The 23834-nt window shown below is 32.7% G+C and overlaps 1 protein-coding gene across 2 annotated transcripts in view; it reads left to right on the top strand.

Annotated features, from left to right (window-relative positions):
* The window catches only part of LOC118194913 (uncharacterized), a 98985-nt gene that overhangs the window by 56093 nt on the left and 19058 nt on the right, over positions 1-23834 (top strand). For both annotated transcript variants that reach the window (XM_085819405.1, XM_035366125.2), the window contains exons 3-4: positions 12513-12814; positions 17811-17965. In XM_085819405.1, coding sequence (XP_085675531.1) covers positions 12513-12814; positions 17811-17965 — 457 coding nt within the window. The remainder of the gene's footprint in view (positions 1-12512; positions 12815-17810; positions 17966-23834) is intronic.

Raw genomic sequence — 23834 nt, 5'->3', positions numbered from 1 at the left:
TTTATTGAAGACACTTTTACCACATATCCAATTGAAAGAAATAAATCGACACAAACTCGGCCATTCAGAACTAATATAAGCCAATTAGGCGGGAATCATGTTCCTTATTATATACCCGGAACATCGAAAAAAAAAAAAAAACCCTACGCAAGGGTGTTCGCGTTGTTTCAAACGTAAGATCAGAAAGGAATCGCGTTACTGGTGTTCGATTTGCCAAGTCCCATCGTGTATAGTACCCTGTTTCGCTGAATATCACTCCACAGCAGGAATTTAAATTCTTACTTTTATATGTATAATATTTAATTTAATTTATTGCGTTTTTAGTTTAATATGCATGTAATATATGCTTATGTTAACCAAATAAGTAAATATTAGTAATAAAATTTTCAATTTTATAAAAAAAACCCATCTTTTTCATGCAATATCTTACCAGCGCAACTTACTCTGTGATTGACGAATATACTCGTCATGGCTCGTTTCTGGCGACACAAAACGGTGCGCACTCTTAAACGAGGGCGCCACAGTTAACTGGTTAAGAGAATTTGTGCATTATGTCAAATTTCTGAAAAATTAATAGACAGATTTTAATGAAATTTGGTATGAATATCCTTTTATACCAGAGAACGAGATGTACCATTAAAAAATCATTTTACGTACTCATGATTATTAGTACAGCTCGTAGGGCAGGGACGTCCAAAATCCATGTGAAAATGAATTTAATATGAGATATGGCTCCCTCTCATAGTCAGACAGGTCTAGCAGCGTGACAGCGTACTGGACAAGAGGCGATTGAAGAGTCTCTGTGGCTGTATATCCGACTTCTATATCAAGGAAGATTTCAACTCCAGAATGGTTCTCGGAGGAGGATGGCGAGATGAAATTGGCCTTCCAAGAACGTTATAGACATATAGGATTAAGATTAGGAGATCTGACTAGCCAATTCATGCGGTGAATATCTTCACTTTCCAAGTAATCGTCGATCAGCTGAGCTCTTATTTGGACAAACACTGTCATCCTTTTAATATGAACCCAGGACCAGCAGCGCCTCTGAAAATTCGAACGTAGGGCTCTAAAATCTCCTTTGTATTCCTCATATCAGGAATTTAATGAACGGCATGATCAAGATAATTACAAGATAATTGGTTCACGTGTTTTCTGAAAAGCGTAACTATTAAAGATTATTAACTGTTATTTGATTCTCTTACAATAGATCATTTTAGCATTCTAGTTCTATGAATTTCTGTTCTCCTAACTGAACGTGGAATTGCTTTCGTTAAAACTATGGATTCAAATTGAATTGCTGGAAATGCAATAGCAAAAATTAATTTTGATGAAGCATTTTCACGCGTACAAAACTGTGATGTTTAATGACTTTTTGTTGCTCATTGATATCGTATTATTAGTTACATTTATTAGCGATTTTTGATTTTTACTTTTCTTCTGTGTGCTTTCTGACATATTTAATTTCAATCTCCATTTGAAGTTTTTTAATTTCTGAAAAAGATGCAAGTTGGAATTTATCTTTCACCTGAAATATTATGACGGAAACGTATTCTCTTTTATACTCGTTCTCAGTTTGAAATTCCCTATTTCCTTATTTACCTTTCGGAAAAGGCATTTTTCGTTAATACTTCATTGGGTTGACTTAAAGAAATATTAAATAGAAACCATTTCAAGTTAGTGTAAACGATTTTCAAAGTTTTATTTTGACACTTTCAGTACACCAGCTTTCTGACATAATGTGCAACATAAAATTATTTTAACGGTTTGGTGTTATAAATCTTTGTAGGTTTAATATAGCGTTTGTATAGTAGAATGGTCTGTAACGCGAAACTTTATATTTGGATCGTTCATTCATTAACCATACCATCACCATGCATTTCATTAATACTATTTAAAGTTTTAATAACAATTTTCGTTTTAAGACACAATAACACACCGAACAAATACTAATTCAGAAGTTAAACCACAAAAATCAGCATTATATTTTCAAATTTTCACAGGACTAGTTTCGTTGGTTTTACCGAACCACCATCCTCAGCTGGGGGAGCGGACTCTTTTTTTTTTTCCTGTTTTTTTCTTTGCAGCTGAGGATGGTGGTTCAGTAAAACCATCGAAACTAGTCCTGTGAAAATCTGAAAATATAACGCTGATTTTTGTTGTTTGACTTCTGAATTAGAATTTTCGTTTTGTGAAAAGAAAGTAACATAATTACTCAAAAGTATGTATCAGGCGCTTTTAAAATAGAGTAAATTGATATACACTTAACAAAAGGGAAAATAGTTAATAGCACAACAAATGCCGGCTGTCAGAATAACACATGTTCTATGTTTTCGTGTATCTGTTTCCCATGTATCTGTTTATTCGGGCAAATGCCCATACGTTCGGAATTACGAAGTTCCAAATTATTTTATAGCTTCGAAATTTTGTTTCAGAATTGCTGGATTCTTTTTTTCAGAGCCTTTTTAATTTTTTTCGATATTTCCCAGGAAGTGTATAAACACGAGTGCTTCACTTTGTAGTTGCAATACTTTAATTATAGCTCCTAAAATTTGTGCCATATTTAGAACACTTAAAATATACATAAAGATACATTTTATTGAAAATTTTTAAAATGCTGTGCTCTAGAAGAAAATATTTTAACTACTGCCGTAAAGGATTTAATTTTTGAAGTCTGGCCAAAGTTAAAAGCACATACTGGAAAGAATTCAAGAGGTGTTTTAACGCGACTTTTTATCATTACAATATTTTCATAATCATTAGGTTTTTTTTAATTACGTCTATACATTTCGAATAATTAGCATCATGTCCTAATGTTACGCCACTCGTGAAAAATCGATCATATTGATTCCGTGCCAAGCATAACAACGGAGTTCTCTCTACTTAAAACTGTAGAAACTGTAGTATTTATAGCAATGTAGCAAATCACTTCTTACGCTATGTTACGTATTCAACCTTGTACGTCGCATTGTTCTCGAAATAGTTTCTGCCTGCATTCTAAAGTAAAACCTACGGTATGTTATTTTGCAGTGGCAGAGAGCGGAACTAAAATGTAATACTTTGCTTTGTTACTTATGTAACAATAGAAAAGGTTACGAAACGATTTACTATACGTTTAAATAATAATTCACTTTTTTCCATTTTCTGGAATCTTTTAAAATCAAAGCAACGGGTTCGGTTAGTATTCAAAAGATTAAAATAAAACCAAATTTCAATTATGCTTTTAATTACAGAGATGAAATAAACTCTTTTTTTACTAAATTGCATGTCCTTGTCATGAATATTCGTTTCATTTTTTTAAGATTTTCCTTCGTTTAAATTCGTGTAGCATTTTAATACCCCTAAAGCAAACTTTTAATCTTATTTCAAGCACTTGACATTACTGAAATAAAAAAAAATGAGATAAACCTTTTCTTATTAAATTTCACTTGCACAACAAGAATAGGCAATTTACTTTCAAAGACTGGCTCTTATTTTAGAAGTTATAGCAAAACATGTTAGCATACAGAGCAATGTTCTTCTCGTAGTTTAAGGATTCAGCATGATGGAGTTACACCGAGAGGACAGATGTTTTCAGCTCTGCTGATAAAAAATGTATCACCCATATACTTTGATTTTAAACTTCCAGTAAAATTATTAACTTAAATGGTGTGGAGTACTCCGCTTTGCCAAAGGATCTTAATTATCCACACTTCAGTACTCATATTGGGCACTTTGGGTAGCTGTGTCCCAAAAGGCTCGATGGATATTACTAGGAGGTTGCTATTTACATCCATTGATTAAGATTAGCTTTGCTTACCTTATTCAATAATTACTTATTTATATTATCAATAATTACTTATTTCAATAATTACTTATTTATATTACTTATTTATATTATAGCGCATATTTCCACAAATATTGTCACGTTACGTTTATATTGTCAGGCGCTCAATACTACTTCTTACATAGTCTGACTGGGATAGCCAAACATGCATCTCCTTCTCTGTTACACCGAAATTAGGGCGAATCAAATTTTTTTAATATCATGTTCATGATCAGCACCCCTAAATTAATAAAGATTTAGGTACTTTTTATTAATTTAGGGGTACTAAATTAATAAAGATTGGGTACTAAATTAATAAAGATTGGGATAAAATATGTGTAGAACGAGATAATTAAAATCCAATGGTTAATAAATCGCAAAGATTTGGGCATGCTAATAATGTTTAAGATTCGGGGAATTTAAGGGTTCGAATGTCCCATCCTAAGAACAGCCTGTCAATTTACGATTATCCGACCTACAGTTACTTACCATTCACTTTTATCCGACGCACTACGACAACGAGGTTTATACTAGAAATTAAGATTAATTTTCCCTAATAATAATAGCGCATTGTTATTGTATTGTATATTTCAATCCACATATATTTGTTGTATTTGTCTGCATTTGTTGCCAAATGAATCACACTTTCGAGAACCAGAGTTTTGACGTCTTACAACCATCTCTTCTGAGAATCCCACTTGTATTAATTATTCACACTAATTTTGCATCTTGTTCTTAGTTGTGAGGTGTTAATTCCATCATTCGTGTTTTAATCTAGTGTGCGTTCTTAACATTTAATTAAAAAGGCCTATATTGGAAATGAGAAAAAAGTGTTTCTTATTCCTAAAGAGAAACTTTAAGCTTTGAAAAGATTAGACAAGGGTCAAGAGTGGGTCTCTTTTCAGGAATTAAACCCAGCATCTCGTGCATGCAGGTAAGTGCTGCGTCAGCTGAACTATCCGAATTGAATAATTTCTGTTTAACAATTAATCATTTAATAATAAATAATTAAATTCCAATGTTAAGTGGATATATGGCCAATTTTTATTTTATAATGAATCTCGCCTAATTTGACTAACTGACGTTACAAAGTGATTTATCGCATATGTTACCATTCATTTTAATGTCCAATAAAATATACTTATTTCTATTGTGTATTTTTTACACAGTGCATTGTGTTATTATTTTCATTTATTATTGTTATTTTCAACGATTTAATTTTTAAAATTTATTTTTTAGTGTATTAGGTTAAAATATTTTGTCTTTAATTCAAAACTATGCTAACCATTTACGCTGCTAAAGAAGTTTCTCATCGCTGCTTTAATGAACAACATTGCACCACTAAAGAAACAGGCCCTCCTAACGGCCGAATGGTAAAGTCGCTGAACACTGGTAGTTCGCTCCGGGGTTTGAATCCCGGGGAAAGGGCTGGCGGCATGGGCATTTTCGTGGTTTTTCTTGTTTGTAATGTGTATATGAGCCAGGTTTCTTTACAAAGTCCACTACGAAGGCATGCTTCCCCTTAGGTAGATAGAGTGCTTTGCCGTAATTAAAAAACCAAACCACTAAATAAATATAACAGAAACAAAATAACTAAAATTTCAGTGTTGACTCCAGCTGGAATTGACAGAAATCGTTAACTAATACAATTTTACTTCTTCTTCTCACGGGAAGAAAAAAAATACCATAGAGTTAAATCCTTTATAAGCCACACTTTTAAATTACATCCTAGCACCTGGTTATACTTATTTCCCGACCTACTGCTTAACAATCAAAGCAAAGGGGAGACTTACCACCTAACAGTAATATATTTCACGTCTGACACAAAAAAGAAATCTCTTGAAGGCCGGCTGAATTTGCGAATCTTCTTTTCCTTAAATTCGTACATTTAGATTTTTACTGGTATTTAAAATTCCTCTCATTTGCATATTCTAATGGAGTAAATGAAATAGTAGAATTATAAGACAAGTTTTAACGTAAAAAAAAAAAAAAAAAAAAAAAAAAAAAAAAAAGCGCGGTAGTTAAAATAAACTTTTTGACTGCAGGCATTAAAAATGAAATTACACTATAAATGTACCTGTAGCGTCATGTATTGCACTAAATTTGCAATAAAATGCTGTTTTTTTTTCTGTTCAGCGATCTTGAGTATTATCTGACGTCCTTGGTCGTTCGACCACTAGTGCCGATATATGATATGATGTATTTTCCGGCGGTCGGTTGTTATATTGTTTACATCAATTGCGGCATCGTTGTGCCGCATAATTAGATGCCGATTGCGAATTTATATTTCTGTCAATTAACCTAATAATGTCATTGTTTTATTTGAAAGTTCATCGTATTGGCAAACGAGTTAAAGAAAACTGGAAAGCGACTCACTTATTAACATGCGTAATTTCAAAATTCTTTCAAGCTATATTTGAAAAACTATATTTGTTAAACGTTCTGTTAAAGATATACTATTTAAATGAAATAAAAGTCACTGATATCCTTCAATTTTTGCTGAACTGCAAAAATTTTAAGAACAGCTGTTATTTTTTTTTTCCTTGTCGTCTAGAAATTGGACGCCATAGATTATGATCAGTGAATCATTGCACATTTTCCCATTGAGTCATGTTTCGTGGAATGTTATTAGTTCTGCAATTGCGTATTATTGCTGAATATGATAAAATGCTTTGGAAAGGCATTGACCGGATATAATTTCTTCGCCTATTTTTTAATTTCTGTCAGTCGATGAAGTTCAATTAATTTTCTGTTTTGAAATTTTGCCGAAAACATATGCGTTTCTATTTCAGAATCAATTCCATCTTTTTTATGGATAATGTCGCTTGTCATCTGAATAAAATTTTATGTTTACTTGTGGGTTAGTGCGACTCTGTATTTTAAAACTTTAGCATTTGTCTTTGGAATCCTCTTGTTTGGATTTCTCTGGATATTACTTCAACTTTAAAATCTAAACTGCGTTATAAATTTGGAAAATTACAATATGTAAGACTGTTCACGGACTAATAAAATTATATTTTAAGCGTCTAGCATTTTTTTTCTTTTTTAAATTTCACTTTACATAAATTCTGCAGCCATTTACGTAATATTAAAGAGGACTTCATCTCTATTGCATTATTTCTAATATGTCCGAATTTTTGTGTTCAGTCGTTTATTTTAAAACCTGAGTTGTGTAGAAACTCAAAAATATCGTCAAAACGAAAAATTGAACATTTAATCCCCAAGAAATTATATCAAAATTGTAATGATTAAATATAGAAGCTGCGATATTAAATGATTGGTTGTAATTTCAATGGAATATGGTATCGCTAGTAAAAAAACAGACTATTTTTACGTAGTAATTTCTAATTTTAAATTTCAAATTTACATTAATATTTTAGTATTTATAGGTATAGTGGTCATATTAATCGTAAATAAATTACAAATATGCCGCAACTGTACGTTGTCTAAAGCAAAAATTGACATATCTTTTATTAATTCCATTTATAAAAAATCTTATTTTAAAAAGTAGAGCATTTTATAATGCCTTTTCAAATAAAAAAATTAAATTATTTTAAGTAAAAGTTAACTGCAGTGGTATCCAAAATATGATTATCAGCACATACCTTTTGAATTTTCAAATTTTCACAGGACTAGTTTCGATGGTTTAACCAAACCATCATGCTCAGCTGCAAGCCGTCATTTGCGCTTTTGCAGCTGAGGATGATGGTCGGTAAAACCATCGAAACCTAGTACTGTGAAAATTTGAAAACATACCTTTTAGCTCGAATTAAGACACAAATTTAATTATTTTCATAGAATGCATGCTCAAGCATTTACGGATATGGTCTCTAAATTGAATTTGAGAAAATAGTTTAGTTTTCATAACTTAGTTTTCATAACAGCATTACTAAACAGTTAAAACTTTACGTATTCAGAATAAAAGGCGGGAAACTCCTTTTTTGTTGTCTTCTGTAATTTTATTTTCTGAAAGATTATATTTTTTAAATGCTATTTGGACTGATTTAACTAAACCATAAGGTTAAAGATATTATATTTTATGAGAATTATAAAGGCTTTAAAGCAGCAGTATCTGCGTTTTACATCTAAACTTTAATTTCAGGCCTTTTTTTTAGTTTTATTACCTTATTGTTAAACATTCTCTTTTTGTCATTGATTTTCTTTCATTTTTAACAACTGGTAATATATTGCAATATATTGTATTTCTGAAATATGAAATTAAGCTAAAAATCCTAAACACATATTATGCTTTCAATGAGCAGCTCTTATTGTAACGAAAACGATTTATCTCTCTCTCTCTCTCTCTCTCTCTCTCTATATATATATATATATATATATATATATACCGGGTCACCCAAAAGTCCGTTAACATTTGAAAATTCAATAATTCACGGAATAATGTAGGTAGAAAGGTAAAAATTGACACTTATGCATGGAATGACATGGTGTTTTATTGAAAGAAAAAAAATGCAGATAAAGGCCAACATGTGACATTGCGTGAGAATCGTGTGTTAAATGAACTGTAGTGAGAGAGGGAATCAGTCCGTTCATGATTTTGTCACTTTTCTATCCTCGCCTCCAGGTGTGGTCACGGTGTCATTAGGATTTATCACATCAATCGTGATCGCACCCTTTTTCTTCGAGGAAAAGCGTGGTTCTGCTATTCACACTGTCAGTGTTACGGGTGGGAGGTACACTGATATGTTATGGAATCGCACCATCCCTAGTCTGGCTAGTAAACACCTGTTGGAAGGTATGACGTTTAGGTAGGATGGTGTTCCACTTCATATTGCTACACGTGTGAAAGATCTCTTGCACATATCGTTTGGTGAGGATTGCGTGCTGAGCCGACACTTCCGTGAAGTTTGGCCTCTCAGGTCTCCAGATCTCAATTCGTATGATTATTGGTTGTGGGATTACCTGAAGTCACAAGTCTACCGCGTGCTAAGAGACAACATCCGACTACAGTTTCTCACAATAACTGCAGATATGCTGTACATTGCCGTTCACAACATTGTTCCTCGACTACAGGTGTTGTTGATGAATGACGACCGACATGTTGAAAATGTATTATTAAAATCATAGGCTAAAAATGAATTGTTATGCTAGTTATGGCTTTTTTATCATATGAAGCGCTATCTGTTGGCCGTTTTAAGCACTTTTGTTCTTGCTTTCAGTAAAACCCATGACATTTCAAACATATGTGTCAGTTTTTACCTCTCAACCTACTTATTCATGAATTTTTAAATGTTAACGGACTTTAGGGTCACCCAGTTTATACATATACATATATATATATATAATGCGCTTCGTCATTTAAAGACTGACACGAAACTTGCTCTTATATTTTAAGCTGTAAAGCACATGACGCTATTAAAAGACTGCACCAAATGTTTCACCTCAACTAAGTGGTACTCAAAAACCCTGTCAACTGTTAGACTGGAATTCAGAGTCAGATAACAAACTTTTTTTAATTATTACATTATACATCATAAAAATATAAAATTCGACCTGACCAGGTTGCTCAAGAAAGTTCTAAATGCATTTCATTTTTAGATAGTAAAATATAGAGAACGCTTTTTTAGTTATTTTCAAAGCAGGTATTTAAAGATGTATGATTTCTAATTTTGCAATACAAAAAGAAAAGACTTTGATTCATCAAATTACTCGTTTTAAAATAGTTTCTTAAGTATTTTATTGGATAATAACTTCCGTTTTACAAACATGCGGCCTAGATTTTAACGCACATGTAACCTACATAGTATATTTGTTTAATGGATTTTAAAGGGCAAGCACGGTCAACTAAAGTGTAATCAGTGCTCATTTATTTGTTGCTTTGAGTGATATATTTGACAGGTAACGACACGCATTCATTGAACATGATGCTAGTTATTAATACGAGATAAAAATCCAAGATGGGAATCTGAAAGCTACCTAAATGAAAAAAGGTTAATCCCCAAGATATTTAACCAAACTATTAAAAGAATGGATAGCGTTGCAATTTTAAAGAAAATGTTTTTGTATCCTTGTTTCTCGAAAGAGTTTTGCCTGATTACATTTGATGTTTTAAAATGGTTATTCCCTACTTTGCGGAAGTTTGTTTTATGTCAGTGTTTTTTTCAATCGTTAATAAATTACTTTTTATTCATCTACTCAAGTTCAAATGCATTTTTTTAAACTTGCAGTGGACACTTTATATTATAAGAGTCTTTTCACATATTAAAGATAATTAAAATTTAAAATTTCACATATTTAAAATTTCACAAATTAAGACTTACAAATAATAACCGTTTATTGGGAATTCTCAGGTGCTGTAAAAATTAATTTTACAACAACTTATAAATAATAGTACATGACTGTGATAAATGGGGGTTGTAATATTTAACAAAAATAAGTGGCGACAGTAAGAGAGATTTTTAAAGTGTATGGAATTAAAGAATTGTAGTTTTATAGAGTTGGATGATGTAATGTACTATAACGTAGCGAAAATTCTCATAAGTAGGAATTGATTTTATAAAACTTTTTTTTTTTTAATATATTACTTGTGTATTGGTCATCTTACTTACAAAAACAAACTTACACTTTTTACAATTTCCTTTCATTTCTAATATTAATAATTGTGTAACTTTCATAGTTATTATACATGCCGTCTCATAAATTTGACCAAATTTTAAAATAGTCGCATAAAGTCAGGGATTTAGCGTCTCTAATACACCAGTTATTTTGAATCTAAGAGATTTATTGCAGACATGGAATTTTTTCGCACCGTTTAGTTTAGATTTCCATCGATAGATGTCGCCTTAAGACGCCATTTGTGGGCTTGAATAGAAAGGATATTTACTCCATATGGTTTTAGAATCTGACTTTTCAATGAGTTTGGAGGTACGACAGGAAAAATACTTAACAATACTGTTTTTGAAAAATACTTTAAAATATATACAAACTAGATTTGAAAAAAAAAATTATTAGCTTATCTACTCATTTAAAAATTAGTTTCAACTAAAAAATGTGGACATGTTCGTGTGAATTCAAGAACCTTTCAGAGCCAACGATCTATCTTAAAATTAGGTGGAGGAATTAGGAAATCTTATTTAACTGTTTAATTGCGACAATACTTTGAAGACAAAATTCGAAAGCAAAGACTTAGTTGATTTTCGATATCATTAAAAAAGTTAACAAAGCTGAATTTAATTAAATGGTGACATTTAATTGTCAAAACTGGATATAATTAAAAGGATGACAAAATCAGAAACTTTTGGATATCCTTAAAAGATTGTAAAATTTGAAAGCAGGGAACTACTTGATTTCTGGGTATCATTAGAAAGTCTTATAATTGTCTTTCTCTTCGTCGTGATTTTCCGTTTCTTTAGGCCGTGTGCGATGTTATGTTTGTGCAGAGCCAGGTTTTTGTCAGTTCTTGTGGTCGTGAGAAAAATGAATGTGGAACAGGAAACGAAGATGGTACAGATTGATTCCAAGATTTTAAATGAACATTCTATGGAAGAAAAACCACTTTTCCATCTTATTATGATTCAGTTATTCAATGACTGCTGAAAGTATGCTTACAACTGCTCAAAATATGTATTTATTTAGTAAATTTTACATACATTGTTTTTGAACCTGAGATACGTTTCTTTATCTTTTTCTTTTGACCGCGTTAACTACGTGCTGTACTGACAGGCAGGCCTTCAAAATGTGATGTGCAGCTGTGAGTTTAAGATAGACTGCTTTTCTTAAAATTTGCAAACGAATGTATGCTGTATAATGTTACTTTGTCTCTTGCTGTGCTAATTATGCTATATATTGGCAAAAATTTGTGCTAAGATTTATTTTTATACCGCTTGCTGGTCTTTTTGGGAGCATTCACGGTAGATCCTACGTGATAGACTGCCTAGCGAATTCTCGCTCTATCTTGAAGAACAGATACTGTAGAAGAAGGTTTAAATAACCTTTTTATTAGAACTAACGTAACAAAATGCACGCACTCGGTGCTCAAAATTCCCCACCACTTGTGCCTAAACTAAGTTGAATAGAAAATAAAAATGTAAAATCACAATAAATTAGAATGGCTAAACGACTGGCTCCTTAGTTACCTAAACTGCACACAACAAAGCCAAGTCTAGAAGCTAACCAACTAGAGAGCTATAAGGTGAGCCATAAGCTATAAGGTGAAGGATGTCTAACACTAACTAGAGAGCTATTTCAAACACGCCGTATAAACTCGGAACTAACTCCGCTACTACCCCACACGAACGCTTGAAACGCAGCTTAAATACTGCTTCTAGACACACTTAGATTTTGCATACTACGTCATTAAAATTTAAATTCAAATCAGAAGAGAAAGGAAAGTTTTACAAACTAAAAATAATTAGTTAGAATATTAAAATAGTCTTTACACCGCCTATAAAATAAATCCACGCATATGGTAAGTCTTTACATACAAACCTCACTCTCATACGCCAATTTATTGATTTTTGAAAGTCTTTCGAATTTTGCTACACTCTGTAAATATGATATTTAGTCCTGATATACGAACAACTAACGTTACAAAATTGTAAACTTGGGCTACTATCTATAATGCAGCATATGAGTAAATGTACTTTTCTTCCAATTAGATTATTTTTCATTTTATTTAAAACCACATAATCCTAACTTTATTGAATACATTACCACCCATTTTTTATTACAAAACTCTTATTATTTTTAGGCAACAAAAGAAGCGAAAGCGGCTGCTGGCATCAGTTCTCCATCGCCTGCCACCCCTGGAGGAGGCCCTGAATTGCCCGCTGCTCTGGCTGGCAGCATGAAGAAAGACAAGAAGCCTTTCACCTACCTTCCTGGAGGCTTGGACCTCTCAGAAATCCGATCGCCGAAGATGCAGAGGAGGATCATTGCCAATCAACAACAAGCACCCCCTCCGCCTTCCTGCATGGGGCAACAAGTTTTGCTACAACCAAAAACAAATGAAGCCGCCCCCCAATGTCAACAATTGCCAAACCAATTTGAAAGGTGAGTTTACTACACAATTTTAATTATATTTTTTACATTATTGACTCAATTTATTTGCCTTAATGAAACCTTGAAATTTATTTTTTGACTCATTTGTAGAGTCCATTTTGTTCAAATTTGCACATGCTCGGTTTCGTAACGGCAACGCGATATTTCGTCAGGATTCTAGTTATCCATTCGGATAACGCTTGAGAGTAGAGTTAAGTGCATATTTTAAGGGGATATGAAACCGATTGCGTTACATGTATATTATCACACAGCGTTCCTAACATTATTCCTGTAAATGCTAATAGAGAAAAATAAACAAATATACCATGTACTAGCAATTATCTTTTATGAGCGCCATTACATTACGGTTGATCAAGAATTTAGTATGACTTCTGCTCCTCTTTCGAATACCAAAATCTATATTTAATTTGAAATGCCAAAATTAATAATATGTTTTATTTAAATCTGAGAGCTTTCAGATTTTATAATACGCGAGCGACTTTCTCAGTTACACACACATACGCGTTTCGGGAGCATTTGGGGTAACGACCCTTTGGGCTAAACATATTTAAAAACAGCCTATCTTTAGAATTTCCGATACACAGTCTTGCCGCGTAGAGATAAAAATGTTTTATTCCGTAAGGTGTTGCCAGTCCTCGCTTTGAAATCGTTGAGATTTTTAAACAGAAATTCGTTATGTGAAAAAGATAATAAAACAAATTCAAAATTCGGGCTTCTAAGTGCCCGAATGGAGGAATACGTTATTCAAAATATGAGTCTCTAGGAATCTTTTTTTTTTTTTTTTTTACAATGCAGATTCTTATTTATTTAATTTGTTTAAATATAATATAGAACAATAATATTTGGTGGCAACCTTTGAAAAGTGATTCAAACTTTTAAAGTTTCCGGATCTGAAACCTTTAAGGCCTTTTTTCATATTAAATCTGTTAATGCTATTATCTAATTAATTTTGTATCATACTTAGACAAGATTTTTTGAGAATTTTGACTATGACTTTTAATGAGGTACTGGATTTCATTAAATTTTTATGCGCCTTCGGTTTATATTTTATACACTTTTCCCTTGTCTGTTTTCTTTCTTTCTAATCAGTTCTCAAACATGGTTAGGCATTTTGAAAAACGATTCCGAATTTTTTCACGTTACACGTAATTCACATTTTAGTATACACAGCATCTACAATCTGACTTAAATTTGCAAACCTACTCACAGAGGACCAAAATATTAAACAAAGCAATCAAACTCATGAAAACACAAGCGACAAATGCTGAAAACTGACTGTAAGTGCCTTCGTCGCTCTGCGATCGCAACGTTGCCAGTTTCTATTTTAACCTAAATACATTTTAACATATATGCATTTTACGATAGAGTAATAATAATAATAATAATAATAAAATCTGAAAGGTTTCAGATTTTAAATTACATCCAAAGGGACGTTTTTTTAACATTTTGTCTGTTACCTTTATTTATTAAATATCACGTTCGTCGCACTTAAACCATAAAATTCACTTCAAGAGCAAAATCGCAAAATAGTGTTAGGAAATGTCCAGGCGCGGTAAGGTAGCTTTCCCGTAAAGCAGGTTTAGGGTTGCCATAAAATGGCAAGGAAAGGCAGGATTACCACATTTGGCGAGAAATCGCCCATTTGGCGATATGCCATGGACGGATGGAGAACCTTCTGGAACAAATTCTTACCGGTTTAGCCCAGAATGTTCTCGAACACAAGCTAAAAGCTATATAAACTATGCTGGTACGCGGAGAATCTGTTAGTCAATTTGTTAGTGTCTCGTCTAGCGATTAGTTAGTCCGTGCGGAATCGATCGAGTTGACAGTCGGTCAACGAGTGCCGAGTGGGTCGTCGAGTGCACCGGAAGAGTCTCTTAGAACATCGTGAATTAATGCATCGTCGAGTTGCGTCTTAGACTGTGCTGAGTCGAGAGCTATACTCTTGTGTATAGTCGAGTGCATTGCGAGTTGTAGCGTGGAGAGTCTCGAGAGTACGTGGAGTTCCGAGAACGACCGAGCAGAGTCGGGAGCTGTACTCTGGTGCTTTGCAGTGAAGCTGTCTCCACCGTTATAGCCTGATAACCTGAAGGCTGTGTCGCTGAGTTTCAGCGTGTTTATGGTAGATCTTCGACGATTGTAAACTTGTCTTTGGAGCTGTCTTGAATAATACTGGCCAATAAAGTGTGTTTCGATACTTCATCAAGTGCTGTGGTCGTTATTCACTCCAAATCCGCACGAACCCCGTACGTATGTAACGTAAAGAAGGGAAAAAATAACGTAACAATAGTTTAAAATTGAGCATATCTTTAGAATTTCCGATGCAGAGTCTCGCGTGCTGGAGATAAAAACGTTTTTCCTGTACAACGTTGCTATTGCTCTCTTTGAAATCCTTGAGTTTGTTAATCAAAAATTCGTTAAAGTTTTACAAAATATGAAATAGATAATAAAACAAATTCCAAAGTTGGTCTTCCACATGCCCATATTCGTAGGAAGATTATGTCACTCAAAATTCTATGCTTCTATGTACCGTTGTTTTATCACAATGCGAGAAATATACATATATTTATGTAGATTTTTCATTATTTAATTTCTTCAAATATAATGCAGGACTCTAATAATATTTGGTGGCAACAGTTTGAAAAGCGAAACGAACATTTATAGTGAACCAACGCAAAATCGCGAAACGCAAACAATGGTCCTTCAGGGACAAAGCCCATTTAGACTAAAATAAGGGACCAGCAGCAAATTCATATTCGCTTAAATTTTAATAGCTCAGATTAGTCTAAAATTGTAAATTTGAGACAAGCTGCACGTTCTGATAATATTGGTCTTAATGTCCGGAGTTTTTATTCAAACAGCATTATGCTGGATTTTAAATTGCTGGGAGAAATACAGTTGCAGTTACAATGTACGGTTGGGAACGTTAGTTCAAACACGAACGAAACTTGTGAGAAGCTAGTTAAAAAAAAAAAAAAAAATCGAGGATTAATTTTCTGATTTCTGGGTACTGACGTAAACTATAAAAAATAAGCAAAAATAATAAACAAAGTTCGCAGACGATGATGTCTAGAGTTCGCAACTTTCTTCAGCGCCACGCTCCGCTCATTTCCTCTTTTTATTCTTTTTAGTTATTTATTTGCTTCTTCTTATTTTTTTTTTCTTACGCACTTGACCATAAAGGGGATGTGTGTTCGTACCGCAAAACGTATCGGAAAGAAAGTTCGGTGAAGGCGATCGTATGACGAAATACTTATGCGAACGATTATATGTTAAACTACCACTGTCTTTCATGTTTGGTCATCTGTTTTGAAATAAGTGTTTACATGTGCGAAATTCTAGATAATCTTAGTTGAGTACAGCGCTTAGAGAATATTTTACATCCCAGGAAAAACAATATTATAAGAAACAGCAGGAATCTTAAAAATTTCGCATTTGAATTTAATAACCACTATTAGTAAATGTAATTTCTGATTTATAAAAATTTGCGAGGGTTGTGAAATCGGATGACTAAGTCAGTTGATCCGAAAATGATTATTTCCGTTTTATCTGCGCAAAATTGCCACTTCCCTATAAATATGTAAAGATAAATAATAATAAAATATAGTAATTGATAAATAAAAAAAAATAGTAAATGATTAAAGATAAAAATAAAAAAGATAAAGGAAAAAAATCTGAAAGCGTTCAGATTTTACATTATAAAAGGGACCTTTTTTTTAACGTTTTGTGTGTTACCTTTATTAAATATCATGTTTTTATCACTTAAACCATAAAATTCAATTTGACAGCAATATCACAAAATATTTAAAAACAGCATATCTTTAGAATTTCCGATACACAGTTTCGCGCACTGGATGTAAAAAGGTTTCTTCCCGTACAGTGTTGTCATTGCTCACTTTGAAATCGTTGATTTTGTTAATAACAAATTCGTTAACGTTTTACGAAATATGAAATACACAAAACAAATTCGAAATTCCAAATTAGGACTTCCGGGTGCCCATATTCGGTGGAAGATTATGTTATTAAAAATTTGATTGCTCTAAATACCGTTGTTTTATCACAATACGAGAAACCTACATACATTTATGCAGATTCTTCATTATTTAATTTCCTTAAATATAACACAAAGCGGTAATATTTGGTGGCAAAAATTTGAAAAATGAAATGGACATTAAAAGATTTCGACGCAAATTGCCAAAACGAAATAAATAGCCCTTCTGGGCTAACAATAAATGTTAATAAATAAGATAAAAGATAATAATAAATAAGATAGTAATTGATTGATTTTCAAAAATTTTTGCTTTCCATATTAGTGTCTTTTTAATGCTTTTAATGTTTGTATGCATCTTCGGTAAAATAATTTTCAAACTGTAGTTTGAATGATAATTAAAGGTGTTGTTTCTAATTGCTATTTTATTGTAATGTAGAAAACAGTTGTTAAATCATTGCGTAATTTTTAAATGATTAAAGTTTATTTTCTGATCTTGAATATGCTGTATGCACGTTGCTAAAAGTTAGCAACATTTCATTAGAATTTTAGAATATGCGAAGCAACTGAAAATGGTAGCAAATAGAAAGAAGAGCGTCACGAATTGTAATTTTTCATTTGCTGCAATGTAACAAATTTTCCTTTATTTAATGTTGCCAGTTACTGCTGTAAGGATAGATACTGCAAAATGTCTTCCTTGATTAAGAATTCAAACTACACTCACTCTTTTCGAACTTTTTAAAAATCTACCTTTTCTGATTTCATACTTTCTAGTAGGTTCCCATTTAAATAGCATCAGTTGTTTTATTTTAATTGATAGCTAAGTATTCTTATATTGTAACGTTCGCGATCAAATATTTTATATAGTGTATCTTTGTACCAGAAGAGTAGTGGATCATAAATGGCGTCGATAAGAGCTCTTGTATTTTCGGCGTGACCTTTTTCCCATGTGTGACGTGCGGCAACACTCTAGGCTTATGTTTTACTTTCCTCTTGTAGGTTGAACTTGGGTGAGGGACAGAGCGGCGATAGGATGGCGACCGCCGTTGAGGCCCAGCGTCGGTCTTCCACCGATAGCCAGGACCCCAAGACCTATGGACAATCCAGGTCTTTCCGGATATTGCAGATGATGACAGGTGGCGACGATGAAACAGGTGAGTCCAACAGTAATTTGCTTATTCTTAGATTTAATGACTATCGTTTGGTCTAATAATATATGCGAAAAATTAGCAGAATCAAATTCCATCGAAATAAATTTCGGCTGGATTGCAATAACACCGAAAAGTAATAAGTCATTAAGATTATGAAATGTAAATATATGTTTCAAAACGCGGACAAATTATCTCTATGTTAGTGTATGCTAAACAAGGTAGGTATAAAATCGCTATTAACAGAAAATGACTTTCAAATATTTCAGAGTCTGCTTATGTGAGTTAAAATTTTGTAACTAAAGTTTTGTTAAAGCAAAGAAAATGAAAACGGAATTTTTACCATTTAAATGAGAAATTTGTCATTGAAACTATTTTTGATTTTGGCAAAATTCTAGAAGACGATTTCTGAAATTGAAGAAGTTAAGGTTATTCGTTAGTTGTTATAGTACTTTGTTATGTTTCTAAAAAATATTATCGTTAAAAATAGGCTCGAACTACAGATATATATCGAAAATAGGCTACAGTTTTTGTTTCCATTGTTTAGTTTTCTGTCTTCATCTGTAGGACATTGTTTAAAAGTTTTATAAAGTCTGTTTTTAATTCGATGGCTAGTTAGTGATTTGTTTTTTAAAATTTCGGGAATTCCTAAATTAGAAATTTGATATTAATAAATTATTGAAGTTCTTGAAAAAGTGAAGATCCTAAAAAGTATTTAGGTGTGGGTCTCTGAAAATGCGGAGGTGGATTACAAAAATAGTAACAAAAAATACTGAGTTATTTTACAGTTGTCCTTTTATTTATAATAGCATCCAAACTATTATGAAAATTTCTCTAAAATTACTGATTTTGCTGAATCTCATTGGAGATGGATTCATGGCAGATCGCAATGGTAAGGGACAGTGCTTTCCGAGAAATTCTGAAATCATGATGCCTAATCCTGAATTATTTTTTTAAAATAGGAAACATATTCTGTGTCTCAAAATAAGTCCATAAGTCTACCATTGATAATACTAAAGTATTACAACAGCTGAAACACTGTAACACGCATAATTTGAACTTGATAGGTCTGTAATATATTTCATATCTATCTCAGTGAAAGAAAGAAGACTCGGACATCATTCGGGTTGCACCTCGTAATCATGTTTTAAAGCACAACTGTTTATCGTTTGTTGCTCATCATATTTGAGGATCTAGATGAAATCACTTTATCATTAAAAGCACTGGGCGTTGTAATGCAAGATTTCGTTTCCCAATCATTTTGTTTTTTTGATTTTTCATTTTATGTAAATAAATTCTTCCCATATCAAGAGGCTATCGTTCATTTTCCGAGTTTTCATGGGGAGAAAACTTTCAGATTTAGAAAATCATATAGCTTGTTTAATGAGTTTTCTCTCATTCTCCTTACCACGGAAAAAAATCTGAAAGTTTTCATATTTTATATTATAGCCAAGGGTACGTTTTTTTCCATTCACACACACATGCACATTTCGAAAGCATTTGGGCTAATGTGCATTCGGCCTAGAAATATTTAAAAACAGCCATATCTTTGGAATTTCTTATAGACAGTCTCGCGCGTTGGAGATAATTTTTTTTTCCGTACAGTGTTGCCATTGCTCACTTTGAAATCGTTGAATTTGTCGATCAAAAATTGGTTAAAGTTTTACAAAATATGAAATAGACAATGAAACAAATTCCAAATTCGAGCTTTCAGGTGCCCATGTTTTGGTGGAGGATTACGTTATTCAGAATTTTATGATTCGAGGTGCCGTTCTTTATTTTACAGGGCGAGAAACATACATACATTCATGCAGATTCTTCATCTTTTAATTTCTTTAAACATAAGACAGGACGAAAATATTTCGTGGCATTAATATGAAAAATGACACAACGCTTTTAGTGATTCGACACAAAGTGTCTTTTCGAGACTAATAGCCCTTCTGGGCTAACACCCCTTTGGGTTATTCCCCCCTCCCAGAATCAGGAATTTCGAAGTTTGACAAATACGAATATTTTCCTGATTCGGGATTAATAGTTGTGTGTAAATTTCGATGTTTTCCGCGACGGGATCCATGAGCAATGTCACTATGCTTATTCCTTTTATGTAGTTTAAATAAAAATAAAATGTTCAAATTATAAATTTTAAATTTTTATTATGTGCGTACAAAAATAACAATATTGTTCAAAATGAATATATAAATTTGAGCCGTCTGCATTTCTTTTTCTTTTTCTTTTTTCTTTTTTTTTTTTTTTTTGGGGGGGGGGTAATCCTGACTGTAGTTTATTCAAAAAAAAAAAAAAAAAAAAAGTTCTGAAATGTTTCAGATTTTAAATTGCATCCAAAGGGGCGTATTTTTAACGTTTTGTGTGTTACCTTTATTTATTAAATATCACTTAACCATAAAATTTTCTTTTCACTTAAACCATAAAATTGAGTTCAATAGCAATGTCGCAAAATAATTTTAAAATGAGTATATCTTTAGAATTTCCGATACACAGTCCGACGAGCTGGAGATAAAAAGGTTCCCCCCCCCGGTAGAGTGTTGCCATTGCTTATTTTTATATCGTTGACTTTGTTACTCAAAAATTCGTTTAAGTTTTACAAAATATGAAATCGAAAATAAAACAAATTCCAAATTTCAAATTTGGTCTTCCACATGCCCATATTCGTAGGAGGATTACGTCATTAAAAACTCGATGGCTCTATGAACCGTTGTTTTATCACAATGCGAGAAATAGACATACATTTATGTAGATTTTCATTATTTAATTTCTTCAAATATAATGCAGGACTCTAACATTTTGTGGCAACAGTTTGAAAAGTGAAAGGGACAATTATAGTGATTCAACGCAATATCGCAAAACAAAAATAATAGTCCTTCGGGGACAAAGCCCCTTTGGACTAAAAAGAGTATTCGAAATTAATTGTATTCCATCGAACTCGAATAATCAAGTTTATGTTATGTGTGGATAAGTAAATTAGTAACAGTTTTCTTTTTTACTTTCAATAAAAATAGTTAAAGTGCTGCAGCAAACATTTTTTTATTGATAAAGGTCTGCTTTAATGTGTCAATAAATCCTCTTATTTGCTGTACAATTAATTTTTTTATTTTGATCCTTGCTATTGAATATATTTTCTGCCATCTTTTGAAACCTCTCTAAATATTAGAAACAACAATGGAGAAATATAGAAAGGGAAGCTTGCTTGTAAGTTGCGAAAATAATGAAACATATCTGCTGTTATCTTTCCTCACCGCTGTCGTAATTTTCAAGAGGATTTTACACTTGATGCGGTGAAATTTTAACACTGGAGTTAGTTTTTTTAAGTTCAAGGGCATTTTTGCTTTTATCTGGCTTGTCGCCCACTACCACTATGCTTTGCAATTTAATAATCAATCCCTTTATAGCTTGTTTCTTCGTATTTTTAGTACAGAAGCAGAGCAGCGTATTTTGTTATTTCAATTTCTTTTTATGAGACGAGACTATTTTTAATTTTGCCGCTGCCACCTACTGAAGAGAAATATCTTAATTTTACTCTTTCTTAAACTTCAATTGAGGGTGTTTTTTCATCAATGCTTTGTGTAATTTCAGTGGGAAATGTTACAACGATTGAAGCAAAAAGCATTTTAGAATGAATTGAATAAATTTTTATGTATTTCTCCTCTTAATCCTATTGATAATGCTTAAAATTAAGAAAATGATTGATATAAATAGATATAATTAATTCAATTAAAAAAATCTAAAAGCTTTCAGATTTTATATTACTCTCAAAGGGGAGTTTCTTTAACATTTTCTATGTTACCTATATTTATTAAACATCATGTTCTTCACACTTAAACTATAAAATTCAATTCAAAGCACTATCCTAAAATAATTTAAAAGAGCATATCTTTAAAATTTCCGATACACAGTGGCGCGTGCTGGACATAAAATTTCTTTCTTGTACAGTGTTACCATTGCTCGCTTTGAAATCGTTGAGTTTGTTAATCAAAAATTGGTTAAAGTTTTACAAAATATAAAATAGATAATAAAGCAAATTCCAAGTTCCAAATTTTGGCTTCCAGATTACCATATTTGAGTGGAGGACTGGGTTATTCAAAATTTGATGTCTCTAGGTATCGTTGTTTTTCACAGTGCGAAGAACACACATACATTCATATAGATTCTTCATTATTTAATTTCTTTAAATATAATGCAGGGCTGCAATATTTGGGGGCAATAATTTGAAAAGTGAAACGCCGTTTATAGTGAACCAACGTAAAATGCCAACTTAGTTCAGAACACTTCTGTGTTTTTGTGCAGGTTAAGCAGTTCTTCGCCTTCCATTTTTCTAACTCTTTTGCGTAAAATATTGGACGTTACAATATAGCACGAATAGCAGTATATTACATCGTATTATTATATATTTATATGTCAATTACTGAACTTGATAAACATGTTCATAGTCTAAAATATTAAGTTTGTTGAATCTTACCTTCTTATTGTGGTTGCGTTTGGTCACTTGGCTGACAGTAACATCAGCCCAAGCCCACAAAATTCCTCGTGGCAAGGAGTGCAAGATTACGCCTGACCTAGGCAACAGCCTTGATCACCTTACAGGTGACAGTGCGATTTAGCTTAGTTCCGACCCCAATTTTCATGGAGAGAGCACCCTGGGGGAACGGGTGTGAGCGTTTTCAACTCTCTCCCCTTCCACCAAGCCACACGAGAGGACCGCCGTATGTTTAGAGAGCCGCCATGCCGCACCGACACTGTACATTTACAAATATCCGGGATTCGAACCCGGGTCCTTCGGCACGGCCGTCAGCGATGCCTGCCACTGTACCAGTTGGGCGGCTCACCTTCTTAAGAAGCATAAACTGCAACAGGACTCGAGCTGAAGCTAACCGACCTATCTCTATGTGCAGTAAGAAGGCAGAGATAGTGAGAAGGGTGTAATAGACCCTTTTATTAAACTCTAATTTAACAGCAGGAACTTGTTGTATTTAAAAAAGCAATCAGCATTTATAGCGTAATTTAAAAGAAAAGAATTGGAATTAAAGCTAAGTTAAGTAGTAAGTAGCCAAAGTTAAGTTGGCTCAAACTTATGCCGGCATGATAAGCCTAATGCAACGCCGCAGACGGACTGCAGTCGAAGAGTATCAATTAGTAACGTGGCCTTCAGCAGGCGGAATTCGCTTTGATTCAACAATCTAAAACCTTCCTTTAAATACTCTCTACCTCAATAGGATACTCACGAACTAAAATTTGCATTTTGGTAGGAAAACGGAAAAGGAGAAAGACAGAAAAGCTGCTGAACATAAAATAATTGGGTAGGTAAAAATAAGTTCTTATGAATTATTGGATGACTACCCGAGTTATTGACTGACTAGAACTGTGCGGCACTTGTTGAGGTCATTTATTTACAATTCATGTATTATACTGTAATGATAACCACTTTTAAAATGTCAAAGATGTAACTTCCTATTGAGGGAAAAATTTCAAACGGATTCTGCAAGACAAATTTTTAAACTTGTGTATCTGATGAAATCTTCTATGATACGGCTGAAGAGGATTTCCAGTTCAGTTCTGAATACTTACCGATACAGCTTAATAGTTTCAATTTTAAGGCAACATACTGTTACATCACATGACTCGCGAATTATGATTTAAATTTATTGTATAACCATGCATTTCTAATATTGGTTTTTCATATTAGCTCAAAAGGAAAATATTTTTACATGAAGTATCAAAAACGTTGCGGTGATGTATTAATACCTCACGATCGACCGTGTTCTCGATGTTATTTAACATAGCCTGAACAAAGCATTATTACATTTAGTTTAGGAATAAATAAATAATACCATAATAATTTGGAAGATAAATGCGAATTTGA

Source organism: Stegodyphus dumicola, chromosome 6 (assembly GCF_044657685.1).
Source record: "Stegodyphus dumicola isolate Sdum_Otavi_A_Nest chromosome 6, ASM4465768v1".
NCBI classification, from domain to species: Eukaryota; Metazoa; Arthropoda; class Arachnida; order Araneae; family Eresidae; genus Stegodyphus; species Stegodyphus dumicola.
The sequence above is the reverse complement of the archived record's forward strand: the minus strand, read 5'-3'. Positions and strand labels throughout refer to the sequence as shown.